Source organism: Cucumis sativus, chromosome 6 (assembly GCF_000004075.3).
Source record: "Cucumis sativus cultivar 9930 chromosome 6, Cucumber_9930_V3, whole genome shotgun sequence".
NCBI lineage: Eukaryota > Viridiplantae > Streptophyta > Magnoliopsida > Cucurbitales > Cucurbitaceae > Cucumis > Cucumis sativus.
In genome coordinates this window covers 9,957,557-9,976,396 of record NC_026660.2, presented here as the reverse complement: position 1 = coordinate 9,976,396, position 18,840 = coordinate 9,957,557, and the positions used below count along the sequence as shown (strand labels likewise).

Genomic DNA, 18,840 nt, shown 5'->3' with positions numbered 1-18,840 from the left:
TAACGACTTGGAAGGAAAACTTCCTTTTTTTTTAGGCACGAGTTTCACAACTGCTTTGTAAGTCATCCAATCAAGGGTATGAGCATTGTTGCGTCTAGCTTTAATTGATTTCTACCATCTCCTTACTTCCTTTTAAAGTAGGAATGTGGTTAGCCTGACCTTCCTCTCTGCAGGATAATCCATCATTCGAAAGCACTTTTGTGATAGATTTAACCATGCATCTACATTAGTTGGATCTGTAAAACCCTAAAATATTGTGCTTCTAGAGGTTTGAGTCGCTCTATGCCATACTTAGTCCTCTCGATATCACTAGGCACTGAGCCCATCAACTATACTAACCTTTGGGCAAATCTAGCAAACCGATCATTCTCTACCTCAGTCTAAGCTCTCTAGATACTATATTCCCCTTCAAACTGTCCTTGGGTTGAGTCTTGTGTCTCGTTTTGTTTCTGCCTATGTTCTCTACTAAGATGTGATTGCATGACTCCTATAACGTATCAACTCATTAAACATGTTGTAGATGACTTAACTCTTGAACTCTATCGCAAACTCTAACTCTGACTTAACTTACTCTTAAGTTTCCTCAAGACTCTTACTTTGTAGTTCCCAAAGAACTAACATACTCTGATACCGAACTATCACACACTCTCTCAAACTGCCTTCTTTAAGTCGAAGAGAAGACATGAAGCTTATAATTTTTGTTTCCCTCCCAAGAATACTTGTTGACCCTTAACTTAACTACTAACTCAACAACTAAAATCAAAAGGAATCATAAATGTAGAAACCTGAGAGAGTGAACTTTTAAAGTTCTAATAAGTCTTAAATACTCAAACAAAATATATCCCACAACAATTTCCTATACAACATTCAAAACTCACATAATATAAAATATATAGACTATATGCAGGCTTCAAATACAAGACATATTGAAATGGTAACTATTGAAATGGTAACTAAGACTCTCCAGTAGATAGGCACCAGTAAGATAGACTCCGGGTCTACGATCTTTACCTAAGAAGTGAAAACATTTTGAAAAAAATGCGAACTAAAGCTCAATGAATCACTATTATCTTTTAAAACGAAACATGCTTTATAAATATGCAAGTAATACACATAGCAAAGTGATAAAATAGCTTCTCAAGCTTTTCTCTTTCTCTCTATATCCTAAATTTATGTATAACTTTGAGATGAAAAACTATGCATTAGGAGTGCCCTCATCTTGATATAATTGCTCTAAGATGGATAACTAGGCGTCCAAAGAGGCCCTCGTCTCTAACTAATCTCTGTGATGGAAAATTAGGCATCTATTGAATGCCATCATCACAATATATAAACCTTTGTGCACAGGAAACTCCATAGCATAGTTACTATAATTCTCTAGGTATCTCAAGTATAGAATTAAACATGCCTTCAAATCACAAGCTTAACTCAAACTAGAACATGTTTAAATAAACCTCTTGCATACATCAAAGTTCTATTCTTTAAAACGTGCTTTGCTAGAATCAATCTCAAGCTTAAATACTTAGAAACTCAACATAACTCATGCTTGCTTGAAATTCTCATAAGTCTCATGAGGTTTTAAAATATGTTTTACTTAAATCTTGAGCTTAACCAAAGAACTTAATAATATCAGTAAACTCATGTTATTGCTTATTAACAGTTCACAAGCTCAATTATAAACTCTATCTTGGTTAAATATCATGCTTTGGGAATAATTTTCTAAAAGCTGTATACAAAATATGCACATTTAACTTAAATCATACTCAAATCATTTAACTAGTAGTTCATTTCGAAAATCAACATTTAAACTCATTTTTGTTACTAACAAAGATAACTCTTTGGTCTATAAATTTTTTCAATCTCCTTTTGACCTAAAATAAGAGAATTCGCAATTAATCTTCCTAATTCAGAAGTAGCTCAAACTTTACTTACAAATTACAAAAACACTAAAAATAGCCTAAAATGACACTTAGGGCATGGTTGGTGCTTGGGATGAGCAGTACGTACTAGAGGATGCACATGTGCACACACAGACCCATCAGATTGCCTAGCAGCGTGCTAACCTCGCTACATGTCTAGCCACACATCTGTGGCATGCCACATAACCCTAACACGCGCTTCATGTTGTTTGGCTATGCATTGGCCATCCTATACACACTTAACACCCCACACTTACCCCTTTGCACCCCCACATTCACATGAATTCCCTGTCACTTGACCAACACTCACATCACTATCTCTCATCCCAAAAGTCTTGTGCAATTCAGAGTTCAATCTCAACTTCAAAAACTTATGACTTTAAATCCAACCACCAAAATGAAAAACTTCCTTCAACAAAAATACTCTTAGCTTAAAATCCAACAATGGCACTTTCAAGAGGAGTGTTGTGTGATCGTGGTGACAGACACTATTTCTAATATCAGTAACATATATATACATGCCTACAAAATTCAATATTTCAATAATTTTGGCATTTGGAATATATTTTTTTTCATGTATAGAATATAAAATTTGGGTGAATTTGGAAATGTTGTGAAAATCAATATATTTTCCAAATAACCCTTTTATATTGAAGCAACAATTTCAAAATCAATTTTACATTATTTTTTCTTAATCATGGCATGCCGTCTACCAGCTGGCTATATATATATTATTTATTTGTATTAGTCTAAAATGAAAGGATTACATTTCGTAAAAAATGGAGGACTAATTTGATAACCGGCCGTTGCGTTACCTTTTGATGAAGATATGGGTTTTATTTGGTATTTGTTTTAAGGAATAAATTTTATTTTTATTTTTTTTTTTAAAAAATGAATATTGTAATTATACCGTTATCCATGTCCCTTTCCATACAACGGAACGGAACGGAACAATGTAGCATACAAGTTGGCTACTTGATCTCCTCCTTTTCACGCGTGCCTATTTCTCCTCCTTCCTTTTTTTTTTTCTTTTTCTTTTAAATATATAGTAATATAATATAACCAATTTCATATCTATTCTTTTTCTTTACCCAACTATTACAATAAAAATAAAAGTAAGTTGCATAATTAAGTTAAACTTCATAAATACTCTGTACTGTAACTATAATATCCTCAAATGGATAGGAATCAAAAATATTAATATACATAGGTACATATATGTATATGTATATTAAATATAAAATTTTAAGACATTTGGAAACAATGCTGTATTCATTTTTCATTTTTGTACTCCCCTTTAGATAATTGGAGATTTTAGGGAATGTCATATTTTAAAACAAATGGCACAACTTCAGCTCTTTTCCAAAATTTCCCCAAAGTGGGGTCTAAAGGCTAACGTTACTTCTTTCTTTTATTATGATCAAAACCTCTTAACGGTTACTTACATATTTTATAAAGAAATTTGAAATTGAATTAAAATCCTAATTATCCAACTTTAGGATATACAGAAATGGGTTGGAATTAATTGCATAGATTTCCCCACCATCTCTACATATATTATTTGCCAGCAAATACATTGTTCTTTAAGATTCTCCCCCACAAACAAAAACAGAGTGGCCAAACCCCCAAAATAAAGAAGCCTCCATTTATTCATATTAACATAACATACAGAGCCTCTGCATTTTTATCCTTTTGTGAGAGAAACTGACAGAGAGTTGTTTATTTTATGGGGAAGAAGAAGAAGACAACATGGTCGTTGAAGAAGATGATGAGCAAAGAGCTATGGCCATGGCGGTTTTCTTGGCTATTCAGAAGAAACCCAATTGATTTTCAAATGTTTCATTTTCTCGTCGATAATGTCTTCTTCAAGATTGTTTCTGTTGTTGAAGCCATTGTGTTGGTCTCAACTCTCTGTTTCTTCTTACTCTGTTGTGGGGGTCATGTCTGATCTTTTTCATTTTTATTTGTTTGATTGTCTTTTAGTGACAACTGAGTAACGGAGAATATGATCGGATCAAATTAAGGCGTAGTTAGGAAAATGAGTATATATCAATTGTCGGCTTGTGTTGGATTCCATTTTTCTTTTCTGTAGGCATAATTTGTTTGTGGTTTTGTTGTAGTTGTAATTTATGGTGTATGTATTCCCAAAACCCTTCCTTCCTTCTTCTTTTCTTCTTCTTTCCCTTCTTCTTTCCTTCTTCTTTCCTTCTTTTCCACATACACTCTGTCATTTTAGTTTAGGTGGATGAATGATCCAAACGTTAAATTTTTTATGTAAAGTTGAGAGATTCAAAACTATGATATAGACTTCAATTAATTGAATTGTATTCATCATAAATAATTTATAGTTAAATTGGAATATGCGTTCTTTCCATACATTAATTACATTTTATGTAATAAGTAGATGATTTCTATTAATTCACCTAATACTTTATTGTGGTACTAAATAAACCTTAATGACGTGAATTCCTTCTCTCTATCTCCTAGGCTAAAAAGAGAAAAAAAATAAATGAAAAGTGCTATGGAATGGAGTTTGGAAATTCTCATTTTTCAATCATTTTCTACTTGTACTTACTCATGTTGATTTTGTTTTTAGTTTTCTATTTTGAAATTCAGACACATTTTCTTTTTTTAAAAAAATTGTTGGTGCAAGTACGGGAGGATGCAGTGAAGCATGTATTGTAAGCAACAATTGGTGTTTAGAAGTTTGAACGCCTAGATTAGATGAAACTTGGAGCATGGTTACCTCGTGTGGTCGCCTAGACTGGTGAACGACTGGTTGGTGGACGCCTAGACTTAATGCTTGGATGCTTAATCGAAAAATATAAATTTGTTAGATGAGTCGAGGTTCACCCTCTCTTTAAGACGTTTTATGACTCTGTCTGGAATACAAATAGTTCAGTATATCCATGTCACTCATGGGATAAAACAGGCAGAAAACTCAATCAAAGTTGCATCAAAATCAATCGAAAATCAACACATGCTTTGAATGACTTTGCTCTGAAAACAAAAATAAGGGAGATAAGTTTTGAGAGAAATTTGTAAGAGAAGTATTTCTGGATGATATAAGATAAGAGGAGTGAAGGGACTATATATAGTGTTGAGTTTCGTAACGCCTCAACGGTCATAAGAGTATTAATGCATGATATTTCTAACGCCTCAAAGTCTTAATGTGTCAATACCTCCTCGCCTCAAAGCGTTTACATTATGTTGTGTCTCAACGCGTTGTCGCTACAAAATCTCAACGTCTCAATGATGGCATTGCCCAATGTCTCATTTAAATAATTAAAAAAATTAGAACAAACATTATTGCTTACTAAACCACGCCTTGTTCGTACAACTCTACATTTGTCTATCTTCTCACCCCCTAAGAATCCAACAACCACCTCTAACTACAGACTTAGTGAAGTGACTACCTCTCTGCGACCAACTTAAGAATCCAACAACCACCTCTAGCAATACTAAAGTATGCACAAAGACAAGTGGAGATCGCTCACCATATGAGGTAAAGATAAAAACTGAATATAGTACAACTTGATCAAAATGTTTAGAATACATCCTGAAAACTAACATGTGTACATAATTGTAATAGGGCACATAGCACACTAAGGAGAAATAAACAGGTTGACAAGGTCAATCGATGAAAAAGTAATATATGATGAAATGAAGCAAAAAGGAAGAAGATCAAATGAAAATGGTATAGTCCTGAAAGATTGAAATATGTTTGTTATACTGAATGACTATTAGATAATAAGAATTGTGGAATACAATTACAAAGTATTTGTAAATATGACGGTGTGGAATAGGTTTTGTCATCATCAATGATATGTATATACTTTTGTTATTAAAACATTGAATCTGTTTATTGGCATTAGTGACTAGTACTTTCTAATAGCCGTGTATATGAATTCTATATAATTTATGGGTTGAGTACTTTATCGATGACATGAGATAAGTAATGTGTATGTAAATTATATATTGTATTTGACAAACTAAACCTACTGATATGAATTTCAATTACGATATTAACAAACTAAACGTATACATCAACCACACGATAATAAATATATAGAAAAGTTACAATCCATCCACCATCTCACACAACCTTTACTCATTGTAAAGCCATCACAAATAATGTTAAAGGATATGTTGTAAAGTAAGTATTCGATGAAAACCGTAACACAAAAAAGAAAACGTCTAATGAAAATAAACATGAATATTAATGTCTCAATATAATAGTTCTATACAATTGGCAAAAAGTAAAGAATAAATTTTTTAAAATAAAAATCAACTAAAATAAGTGGATACTCGTAATTAGCACGATTTCAAGGGATAAAAAAATTTAAATTTAAATTGTTATTAAAAATATGTATTATGTATTATTTAATAGATTTTTTTTATAAATATTTTGGAATATAAGTTGTTATTAAAAATTTATGTTTGCCATTCAATTTTTGGGATGATATAAAACCTAAATGGAATTTGTTATTAGAAGTATGTATCATGTATTATTTAATAAAGTTTTATAAATAGTATGAAATATAAAGAATCTGAACCTATTGAATATATTTTTCATTCTTTATATTGTCTAAAATTTGAATTCAAACCGTTATTAAATATGGATATTATGAATTATAGAAATAAAATTTTAATTAATTAATTTAGGACTCGTTTCGTAACGTTCTCATTTCCTGTTTCTTGTTTCCTGTTTTCGGTTTTCCGTTCCTTCTTTTTTTGGAACAAGAAACAGAAATGTGTTTGATAATTGTTTTTGTTTCTTGTTTCTTGAAAAAAAAAAACAGAAACAGAAAATGTGTTTGATAATTGTTTCTTGTTTCCTGATTTTTTTTTTATTTTATTCGCATTTAATTCAATTAAACATCAAACAAAAATATATGTTCTCCATTAAACATATAAAAAAATAAAATTATCAAACCTAGATATGAATGTCATCTTGTAATCTTATGGAGAAGGAGATGAAGATTGAGATCTGAAGAACAGAGTCGACGAGAGAAAGACGAAAACCCACTACGAAGAGGAGGACTGAAACTGACAAAACCCCACAAATTTAACGAAAACCCACAAAGAAAACACAATTCACGCAAAGAGGAAGAGAAAAACCCAGATCCAGCGAAGAGGAAGGCGTCATGTAGAGAAAGAAGATGAGAGACAAAGAGGAAAACAACGAACACGATGAGAGGAAGAGAAAGATGGGTGGTTATTTGGGAAAGACGATAGAGATAAGATGAAGGAAAATGGAAAAGAAAAATGAAATAGAAAAGGAATTGAAAAGAAGGAAAAGGAAACCTTATTGTAGGTAACTGACAACTAGTTTTCAATTGTTTAAATTAAAATCTAATTTGTAAATTCTACTACTAAACACAAATATGAAAATATGAAATATAACAGTGTTTTCATTCATTCTCTTATGGTTAAATTTTTGTTTTTAGATTATCTTTCAAACAAATTCTTAGAGTACAAAATCTTGCACTAGGAGCTCATAGTATATCAACTCAACATTGTCGTCAAATACAAAATTAAACAAATTTGCACTTTAAACTTAAACATCATATCTCAACTTTGTACTTCAAACAATTCTATGTTTATGAAACACAATTCTTTCTTTTAGTGTTTAAACAATTATCAAACACAATATTGGTAAAACATTCAACTCTGAATTGTAGGTAGGTTTAACAATTTCTAAATCATTTATAAGTCTATAGCATATGCACTAATTCCTTAATATATGAAAATTATATTTAGAAATATAAACCATAATTTTGAGGGATCAAAAGAGTTTGTTTTCAATAATATTATTTTTGTATTAAAAAGTATTTTAAAGTGAAAAAGAAAAGAAAGTTTAAACTATTTAAAATTGACCCAAAATGTTGAATTAGTAAAAATGAAAGGTAATATTAGGAGAAGAATACATAGTATATAGTATATAGTATATAGTAATATAGTGATTGATTTGAATTACAATAATTTAGATTTAGATTTATAATGCTCCAAATTCAAGAAAACGAATAATAAAAAAGGCATTCCCCGTCTGACGACTGAAAATTCCCGTCTTCCCACCGATATGGCGTCTTCAGCCGCAGCCTCACCGTCACCGTTCCAGTCTCAGCGATCTCCGCTCTCTTCCACTCCGGCTGCCGCCTCCTCCCCTATTCACCGATTTTCTTCTTTCAATTCCCCTCTCCCCGTTAACTCCACCACCACCACTGCCACTGCTACATCTCCTCTCGATTCCTTTGCTTCCGACCCTGTTTTCTCCGCTTTTCTTTCTCCTTCTTTCTCCTCCACTTCCTTCTCCTCCGCCGCTCTTTCCTCCGGCTCACCCGCCTCCACTGCCGAGAAGCTCCAGAAGGCCATCCGTCTCCTTGAATCACAGCTTCGCAATGAGGTTCTCTCCCGCCACAATGATCTCCTCTCTCAACTCTCATCTCTCAAGCACGCTGAGAATGCCCTCTCCACTGTTCGATCCGGTGTCTCCTCCCTCCAGTCCACCGTTCGTCATGTCCGATCCGAGCTTTCTGAACCTAGAAATGTCGTTTTTACCAAGACCGTTCAGTTCTCCAATCTTCATCAAACCACCGAGCTTCTTCAGCATACGATCCGTGCCCTTCGTTTGTCGAAGAAGCTTAGGGAACTTGCTTCTGCATCTGCTGATGACCCGGAGAAGCTGGATCTTGCTAAGGCTGCCCAGCTGCATTGCGAGATCTTGAGCCTTTGTACTGAGTTTGACCTGGCGGGCATCGATGTTGTTGACGAGGAGTTGAAATGGGTTAAAGAAATTGGGGATAAATTGAGAACTGAGGCTATGAAGGTTTTGGAGAGAGGAATGGAGGGTCTGAATCAAGCTGAGGTGGGGACTGGTTTGCAGGTGTTTTACAATCTTGGTGAATTGAAGGCGACCATTGAGCAATTGATGACCAAGTATAAGGGTATGGGGGTGAAGAGCGTAAGTGTGGCATTGGATATGAAGTCAATTTCGGGGTCGGCGGGAAGTGGATTTGGTCCGGGAGGAATAAGGGGAAGTGGGACGCCACAGATTGGTGGAGGTGCTAAGGCAAGGGAGGCGCTCTGGCAGAGATTGGGAACTTGTTTGGATCAGTTGCATTCAATTGTTATTGCTGTTTGGCACTTGCAGAGGGTCTTATCGAAGAAACGCGACCCTTTTACTCATGTTTTGCTGCTTGACGAGGTTATCCAGGCAAGTGATACCCAAAATCTGTTCTGTAATGTAGATAATGAAACTATTATTTTTTCATATAAGACTAGCGAGCGATAAGCCTAAGATATAGGTACTGATTTTAATTTAGACAACACCTTTCGTTACCTGGGTCTCGGTCACAATTAGTTAAACATTTTGGTAGATTGATATCTGTCTCTAAATGACCAATGTAGTATATGAAACAGAGAAACTGGGTGCATTTGAAATCTGTGATCACTTGGTGACATTTGTTGAATATAATCTAGAAGTGAAAGATATAGTAAAGCGGCTGCTGAATTTCTCTGTTGTTAATTTTGAGCATAAAATTCAATTTACTGTTAAACTTTGATAAAATAAGTGATTCATTAGTTGGTCATCTCAAAGCTTTTTCTACTAGTTGACAGTGGGAGAAAAGATGAAATTAAGATTTCGAGTAGATTTCAGTCCCAAAATTTTTCCATGTGCTTTGAAGTATATCCAAGTTGTCATCATTTTCTTTCCACCTCATTTGTTGAAAGTTGTGAGATTTCAAAGCAAATTGTTAGTCAGATCATAGTCACTGCAAATTACATAAGGAGATACTTACCTTGTCAAAGTTTTTTACTCACAGAATTTGAAATAAAATCTTTTGCGATTCACATTAGTCCTTGTTCTGCTCAATTTTACACCCATAATTTGTATAGTTATCTTAAACTTTCTCCTATTTGCAACCAGTCTCTCATATAACCTATGCGTTGTTTAGGAAGGTGATTCCATGTTAACAGATAGAGTTTGGGAGGCTCTTGTGAAGGCTTTTGCTAGCCAAATGAAGTCAGCTTTTACTGCATCAAGCTTTGTGAAAGAAATATTCACTATGGGGTATCCAAAACTGTTTTCAATGATAGAGAATCTTCTTGAAAGAATTTCACGTGATACTGACGTCAAAGGGGTTGTGCCAGCAATAAGTTCAACAGGAAAAGATCAGATGGTTGCAGCCATTGAAATATTCCAGACAGCTTTCCTCGGCTTTTGCTTGAGTCGCCTGTCTGATCTTGTTAGCTCTATATTTCCAGTCTCAAGTCGTGGTAGTGTTCCCTCGAAAGAACAGATCTCAAAAATCATATCATGTATTCAGGAAGAGATTGAATCTGTTCAGATGGATGGACGCTTAACTCTACTTGTGCTGCGTCAAGTTGGCAAGGCTCTGCTCTTACTGGCTGAAAGAGCTGAATGTCAGGTAGTTTGTTTTCTGATGAAATTGGCATATTCTAACCACTACTGTCTACTATCATATGCAATCCAAAGTTATATGTTTATACTGTTTTTCCATGTTATAAAAATGGAGGTAGTCATAGTGCCCCGAATTTAGTCTTTGTTGTTCACCAGGGGGGCCTATTTGTTCAATGTTTGTGCCTCTAAAAAATTCCGCTATAGATATTCTTATTCCCATACTGTTTTTCCATGCAAGATTTACTACTAAGCAATTTGTAGTACAGTAGCAAAAGTATTGTCCATCTACAAGCCTTGGTATATAATATATTCTGTCTTGTTTCCTATGAAAATAAAGTATTGTCCATCTACAAGCCTTAGTATATAATATATTCTATCTTGTTTCCTATGAAAATAAAGTATTGTCCATCTACAACCCTTGGTATACAATATATTCTATCTTGTTTCCTATCATAATAAAATATTGTCCATCTACCAAAGATCCCATGTGACCTTGGAAACATTGTAAATCAGGATTATTTACATATAGGACTTGACAAGTCTTCTTTCTAGTGTGGCCCTGCTTTGCTTCACCAATCCATACGATCTCAGATTTTTGGGCTGATGTAGGTGAAGCTCTTAAACTGTCAGTCTGTCACTTGGTTTTGTTATTCAGAACTGAACAAAATTTTGTTCCTAGTGTGGAACTGCTTTGCTTCACCAATCTGTACTATCTCAGATTTTTGGACTGATGTAGGTTAGGCTCTTAAACTGTCACTTGGTTCTGTTCTTGGTGAATAACTGTCTTACATCCTTCATTACTTGCTTGTGAAAATGAAATGATTCATTGATTGTCATAAGAGGGGAAAGTTTTTGTTTTATGGGAAGGATCGTTCTTTTCTAGTGATTTTTGTTTAAACCCAAGTTTAGATCAGAAGAAATTATTTTTGGATTATAATTCTCAATGTTGGTGGAATATATTTCAATATTCAAATATTTACTCCGATTTGTGACTTATCATATTATTGAAATTTGATGGCAGATATCTACCGGTCCTGAAGCTCGCCAAGTAAATGGTCCAGCAACCGCAGCCCAACTTAAGAATTTCACATTATGCCAGCATCTGCAAGAAATTCATACTCGAGTATCATCTATGATAACTGGGCTACCCATCATTGCTTCTGATGTTCTGTCTCCTTCATTAGGTTCAATATACGGGGTTGCCTGTGATTCTGTGACATCGTTATTCCAAGCCATGCTCGACAGTCTCGAGTCATGTATATTGCAAATTCATGACCAGAACTTTGGTGCACTGGGTTTGAATGCCGCAATGGACAATAATGCATCACCTTACATGGAGGAACTGCAAAAGTACATTCTTCACTTTCGCGGTGAGTTCTTATCAAGGCTGTTGCCTTCATCCAAAAATGCAACCATCTCTGGAACGGAAAACATTTGCACTCAGCTTGTTAGAAGCATGGCATCAAGAGTGTTAATTTTCTTTATCAGGCATGCTTCTCTTGTCAGACCTCTTTCTGAATCAGGAAAACTACGAATGGCTAGGGACATGGCTGAACTGGAGCTAGCCGTGGGTCAAAACTTGTTCCCTGTAGAACAACTTGGTGCACCATATCGAGCTCTTCGAGCATTTCGTCCGCTTATATTTCTTGAAACATCTCAACTGGAGGCATCTCCACTACTGCACGATTTGCCAGCGAGTGTCATACTTCATCATCTATATTCTCGGGGTCCTGAGGAACTGCAGTCACCGATGCAAAGGAACAAACTTACTCCTCAGCAGTACTCATTGTGGTTGGACTCTCAAGGTGAGGAACAAGTTTGGAAAGGTGTCAAAGCAACTCTAGATGATTATGCCACTAGGGTACGGGCCAGAGGAGACAAGGAATTTACTGCAGTATACCCTCTTATGCTTCAAGTAGGATCATCATTGACACAAAATTCCCCAGCTACATAACATGCTTCATGTCTACAACTGTTATTTTATAAAAAATGTCAGTCTGGACTGTGTTTCAATGTTGATTCCTTGTTGATAGTAGCCGGGGATATGAAGCTCAATTGATCCGAACATGAAGTTTAGGTACCAAGCCATTCACTTAATTATTCACTTGCCTTAAAACTGGATGAAGAAGCAAAGATACCATCCTCGAGTTCCATTTTCCTCATAAATGCAAGACCGAATTTTGTTTGTTTTGCTGAGGCTTCCAAGGTCACTGGATGATCAGATCAACTTTGAAGTATTCGACTTCGTCACTTATGCTAAGCCGGTTAGCTATACTTTTTTTAAAAACCGATTTACATGTTGAATTTCTATTCTTTTGTTCATTTGTTCTGCCATTTACCAAATAATAGTCGAGGACTGTTCCCTGTGCAATACATTATGAGTGTTGTTGGGTGGGGGGGATTTCTAATAGTTATAGCATCATGGTGTAAACATTTTTGTGGATGATGAGGATGAATTATTGATTTTGATAGGCTTTACAGTACGATGGTTGACTGATGAATGATTGTTTCAGGCGTCTCCTAAGTGCAAATAATAATGTAAATGGGCCATTGGCTTTAATTATTTGCTTTCTCCTATAGTAGTTTAGTTGAGTAGTGATTGCACTGCATCTGCTGGGATATGTGCAAGGAAAACAAAGAACTCATCAGTGCCTTTACTTTTATAATTAAACTATATCAAGTATGTTTGAATTCTAGTAATATTTACTTCCACATCTAATAATTTAGATCTCATAATGTTTTATTATGTAGCTCAGGTACCAATTATTGAAATTTTAAGGAACAGGATGCCATTGAAGAAATTGTTTCAACTCTTTTTTCACTGTGATGTTATGTTCTCTACTCTACTATTCAGTGAAATGGTAGTGTATGAACATGAATCACACATTTTAGAAAGCAAACAAATCTAAATACAATAAAAATAGTAGTTTCTTTCTTCTTCTAAGTACAGAGTAACATAGGTGCATCCTTACGATGGTGATCGTCAAAATGGGACTCGAGAGTGACACACCTCCTTATACGAGTAGCTAGGTAGCTTGTAGGCAACGACATAACCCTGGTGACGAGGCACAACTCAATCCTTCATCCTATTTCTTTTTCCAAAGATCTTTAGAATCCTCAATAATTGATGTCATATAGTTATCCCCATTCCCCCATTTGTTTCTGCCATCTTCATACAAAACTAAGCTGATAACACAACTAAAATCAATAATGGAGCAGTTATGAAATTGTGTTGAAGCAGAAGGAGGACATTGATGGTGGCCTGGCTTGGTACCTCTGGCTGGGCTCCAAAGAAACAACCGAAATGTACAATTCACTCTTTAGTAATTGAATAAAAAGAAAGAAAGAAAGAAAGAAAAAGAAAATCTGACACAGACACCCACACTCACACGCATTGGGAAAAGAAAGATGACACACATAAAAAATAAAAAACCAACTTCCATTTTCCACTACTTGGGATTTTGGATTTTGGAATCAAGATTATCTCTTATATGTATTCACCCCATTTCCTTCATTCAATGTGAAAAGACTTGTCCCCACACCACCACTCAAAATCCTTATTTCCACATGCAATTCCCAAACTTTCATCACTGCCATGCCACTGCCACCCAACCCATTAAATATTTTGAAACAACATTAAAAACCAAACCCAAGCTTATGGAAAAAAAAAACTTTCCCATCTCTCCATTTTTATTTGGGTCCAAAAAGAAACCAAAGCATTGATTGCTTAGGGTGAAAATTAGGCAGCCTGAACTCTGACCCCTTTTAGCTTTTTGGTAGGGTACCCTATTACTACTGGAAGGACCAACCCACCCCCACAAAAATCAGTGTACAGTATTTTATTTTATTTTTATCACTTTGTTCTACTTCTCTTTCACTCTTTCCAAAACATAGGTTTTGATTTGATGAAAGGCATAAATTATTAGTTTAGAGTTAAAGCATCCTCATCCATAAGCAATGTATTAGTCCTTATAATGATGCCTCAACAAACCATCTGTTTGTGAGTGGAAAAAGAGTGAAAGATATTGATCTATATCTCTATTTCCTTTGTTGCTTCACATATGGGAACCTTATTCATTAAATAACAAGCTCTCTTTTTATTTTCTCTCCCTCTAAGCTCTGTCTCTTTCTTCAATATCGTCGAAAGAGATAGGTGAACTCAAGACAAATTTAAAAGGATTTATTTCTTCCTTCAAACTTTTTCTATATGGGGTGTAGGTGAGATGAATAAGATTCCCTAAAAAAACTCAAAGATAGAGATTTGAAATAGAAAGAGAGTGGTATGGGGAATCTTAAAATGTGAGGGTTAAAAGAGAGTGGACTATGGAGATCACATGTGGAATATTAAGGCAACACCACTTGAAAGAAAATAAAAGTTACAACAAGGAAAAGGAAAAAAAAGAAAAAAGAAAAAAAGAAAAAGAGTTAAAAGGCAACCACATCATCAAGGAAATTAATAAAGATGGAAATAACTTAGTAAAGGGACATGTAAAAAGTGTTGATATAAAGCCACTAAAAAAACAGAAAATGGTTGTAAATCATTTTTGCAATCCTTTGTTCAAATCTAAAATGAACAATATCAATATCATGTTATTGTAAACAAACCTTAAAAGAAAAAAAAAAGAAAAAAAAAAAGGGTTTGTTTGTGGCACATGTGTTGAAGGATTTACTGTTGATTTAAGTTGGAGACAACAATCTAAGGTGTCCTTTCATATAAAGTAAAGGATGACCTATGATGCTAATAATACTAGCATCCACCACCCCCTTTCTCCTTTTCCCTACTTTGGTTTATTTTATTCATTTTTGGGTTGAATTGAAATTACTTTTTGATGATTTTCCTTCTTTTTTTTTTTTTTTTAATTAGATTCTTGTGTGGTGTGGTTTAACAAAAGCACTATGATCTATATGGATGATGCGAGAGAAGCAACAATATTAGAAAGCAAAAGAAAAAGAGATTATTGTTATTAAAGTTTGTAAGTAAATTTTTTTTTTAGCAACTTTTAATCTACTCTCAACACAAAATATTTTTAAATTTCTCTCTCCCTATAAAGTTTCATAATTATGTTGTGTGAATGATGTTGGTCCAACTCTGACAGTCATATGTAATTAATATGCCCCCCTATGCCCTTTTAATTTATTTATTTGCTCTTTCGTCCTTTTATCATTCAAAGTGGTTGGTGGCTACCTCTACCTTCACACCCTATAAACATCCATTTATATTTCCAAAATTATCAAAAGGAAATTTCATTAAATATTATGTTCCATATATCTCTAAATTTATCTACATAGGTGATTTATTTATTTATTTATTTTAAGTTGAGTAAGAAGAGAGTGATAAGGTATGGAGAAAAAAGATGAGGAGGAAAGTAGTGAATGATGTAGATGAATTAAGAATGTGGTTAATGAAAGAGTTGTGATAAAGATGATTAATTGTTGGAATGAGGAAATAAAGGGATCGGAGAGGGTAAGATGTGAAGGGATGGGGTTGTGGGTTTTATTAAAAGAAAAGAAAAAAAAGAGAAGAAGTGGTTGAACTAAAATAGAGTTTGAAAGAAGGCATTAAAGGGGAAAAAAACCATATTTAAAAAAAAAAAGAAGAAAGAAAGTGAGAAGTCGGTTAGACCGTACCCAAAAAAAAGAAAAAAAAAAGAAAAAGAAAAAAGCCCTTTCAGTCTCCTTACGTGCGTCATCTGCTTTAATACTCCACGTCGCATATTACCCACAATCTCAACTCTCTCTTCTTCCTTCATTATTATATTAATCACATTATATGTTTTTATTTAAACAACCAATCCAATATTCCGTTGGAAAAGGTCATGAATCTCGTAAATCTCCTCCTAACTTTCCCTAAATTACGGGATTGACCCGCATCCCCCTCTTCTCTTTTCCTCTTACTTCTTTTTACCTATAAATACAAACCCTCACATCATTTCTCTCTTCCGAATACACTTTTTTTTGTTCTTTAAATAAATTTCAATTTCCCAGAGCAACGCATTTCAATTTCTCTCTTTTTTTTTCCTTTTTTTGTATGTGATATGGGTATGGGATACGGATCGCCATTAACGGCCTTCAATGCTAACTCTACAGCCGTGGAGACCGCAGCTCTCTTTCCTCCATACAATTCTACTTTACCAATGGATTCCTTTCCTAAGGCCACTGCGGTGCTTCCCACTTCCACAGGTGTTGTTATGAAATCCGATAGCGGTATAACCTACAATCTTCCCATTCCGGCCAGAAAGCGACCGAGAGATCATCATCATCATCATTCTTCTACTTCTACACTAAACCGATTCGTTTCCTATCCTTCATCGCAACTTCATAATAATTCACAGAAGAATTGCGGATGTAATTTGTATTTTCTGGGTGAAGATATCTCAATTCAGATTCAACAACAACAGATGGATCTAGATCTATTGATTTCACAACATGTACGGTATAGCTTAACTTTTGAAAAATATATATTTATTTATAGATGTGTGTGGAATTAATTTCAATTTTACTTAATTTTGGGGGTTGTAATTAGCAGATGGAGAAGGTGAGAATGGAAGTGGAGGAGAAACGGAAGAGAGAAGCGAGGAGAATAATGGAGGTAATAGAGGTGGGGATGATGAGGGTATTGAGGAGTAAAGAGGAAGAGATAGAGAAGATGGGGAAATTAAATTGGGAATTGGAGGAGAGAGTGAATTGTTTGAGTATGGAGAATCAAATATGGAGAGATGTGGCAGAGACGAATGAAGCGACGGCAAATGCGTTAAGGAGGAATTTGGAGGAAGTGCTGCTTTTACAGGAGACGAAGACAACGGTGGTGGTGGTGGAGGAGGAGGTGGCAGAGTCGTGTTGTGAGGGGGGTGGTGGTGGGGCAGAGGAAGAAGATGATGAGAGGAGGATGAGGAAGAAGAAGAGGAAGCAGGAAGAAGAAAATGAAGAAGAAGAGGAAGCAGAAGAAGAAGAGAGAAGGTGTAAGAAATGTGGGAAGGAAGAATCGTGTGTGTTATTATTGCCATGCAGACATTTGTGTTTGTGTACTGTTTGTGCTTCTTCTTTACATAATTGTCCTATTTGTAACTCTACTAACAATGCTAGTGTTCGGGTAATCCTCCCTTGACACTATACAAATTACGTTCCCCAATTCTCAACCACAAACATCTTTACTCACTACTCAAATATTATGTTTTATATTTCCCAATTCTCAACCTCAAACCTCTTTACTCCCTACTCAAAATTATTATTATTATAGCAGCAATCATATAATTTGGTATTCTTCACTCCATAAATTGAGTTAAGTACTTCAACTGATCCATATTTTAAGGGGGGATTTTCAATTATATAGGATGATGGCCGATGGGTGACTGTGGGAGTGGGTAAGAAGCGGAAAATAGTTCAAGAACTCCCTTCATTCTTCTAAAACCTTTTCAATTTTGTTTTCTTACCTTTTTTTTTTTCTTTTAAAAGAGAAAAATAAATAAATAGACAAAAACTTACCACCATCTTTTTACTATAAAAAAAGAAAAAGAAAAAGGTAAGTGTCTTTTATTATTTATTATTCTTATGGGATGGAATATTAGGAGAAAATTAAAAATGAATTTATTCTCCAGTAAAATGATAAATGGAAGTATATGAAAAAAAAAAGGAAGAGGAGGTGGGAGGATGAAGGTTTAAAAGCTGACACGTTGGACTCCCGCAAATATCGGTGTTGGAGGTAGGACCCACACACAAAACCCCCTCTCCCTTTTAACCTTTCACTTTACTTTTCAGTTTTCACATACCCACACGGATTCCAATTTCCTATTCCTATTCCTATTCCTATTCCCTTTCTCATATTAATAATATATATATATATATTATGCCTTACTCTATTCATTAAATTATCCCAATCCAATTATTTCTTTATTTTCTTTAATAAAATGACAGAATTTGGCATCTTATATTTATTACTATTATTTAAGTTTCTCAAGGGTATCCTTGAATTCAACTTTTCTCTTTCCTGCCAAAAGTTTGATACTTTCGTTCACAAAAACTAAAACAATTACTTCTTTTTTTCTTCTCATTCTTCTCCTTCCTTATGTTAATTCTTATTTGTTTCTATAAATACTTACAAACTTTTCATTTGGTTCACCTAAATATGCTAAAAAACAAATTTACTAACTTTTAATTTGGTTCACCTAGATATTCTATAAAAAAAAAAAAAAAACAAACTTACTGTTTTATTTTATATGAATTTGAGCGTAAACAATGATAATAATAAGATATCCATAAGAAAAATAGTTTTGTCAAATATAGAACTATTTGGTAGATTAATGTGATAGGGTTAGATATATAGTAGTAATGCGTGAGAATATGAAGTAGATGGGAGAATAATAGCATTGTTGTTGTTAAATTGAAAAAAGATAAAGGTGAGAAGAATGTTGGACAAAATTAGATGTGTGAGAATTTGATGATACGTGCCAAAAACATGAAAATAAGAATATTATTTTATATATATAAATGTACCTTTTA

The 18,840-nt window shown here is 34.3% G+C and overlaps 2 protein-coding genes across 3 annotated transcripts; both read left to right on the top strand.

The window, feature by feature from the left end:
* The first annotated feature begins 7,920 nt into the window (after window positions 1-7,920).
* On the top strand, window positions 7,921-12,907 carry LOC101210035 (conserved oligomeric Golgi complex subunit 5). The gene is made up of 3 exons (XM_004145757.3): window positions 7,921-9,135; window positions 9,878-10,351; window positions 11,366-12,907. Exons 1-3 carry the CDS (start codon window positions 8,002-8,004, stop codon window positions 12,296-12,298), a joined length of 2,541 nt encoding a protein of 846 aa, XP_004145805.1. The 5' UTR covers window positions 7,921-8,001; the 3' UTR covers window positions 12,299-12,907.
* A 3,257-nt stretch (window positions 12,908-16,164) lies between these two features.
* On the top strand, window positions 16,165-17,530 carry LOC101213369 (probable BOI-related E3 ubiquitin-protein ligase 2). Of its 2 annotated transcripts, none has more exons than XM_011658686.2 (2): window positions 16,165-16,772; window positions 16,868-17,530. In XM_011658686.2, the coding sequence occupies exons 1-2, from the start codon at window positions 16,380-16,382 to the stop codon at window positions 17,447-17,449; spliced, it is 975 nt and encodes a 324-aa protein (XP_011656988.1). In that variant the 5' UTR covers window positions 16,165-16,379; the 3' UTR covers window positions 17,450-17,530. The 2 variants fall into 2 exon arrangements, with proteins under 2 accessions (XP_011656988.1, XP_004145732.2); XM_004145684.3 differs by having other exon boundaries at window positions 16,179-16,772; window positions 16,871-17,530.
* The last annotated feature ends 1,310 nt before the right edge of the window (window positions 17,531-18,840 follow it).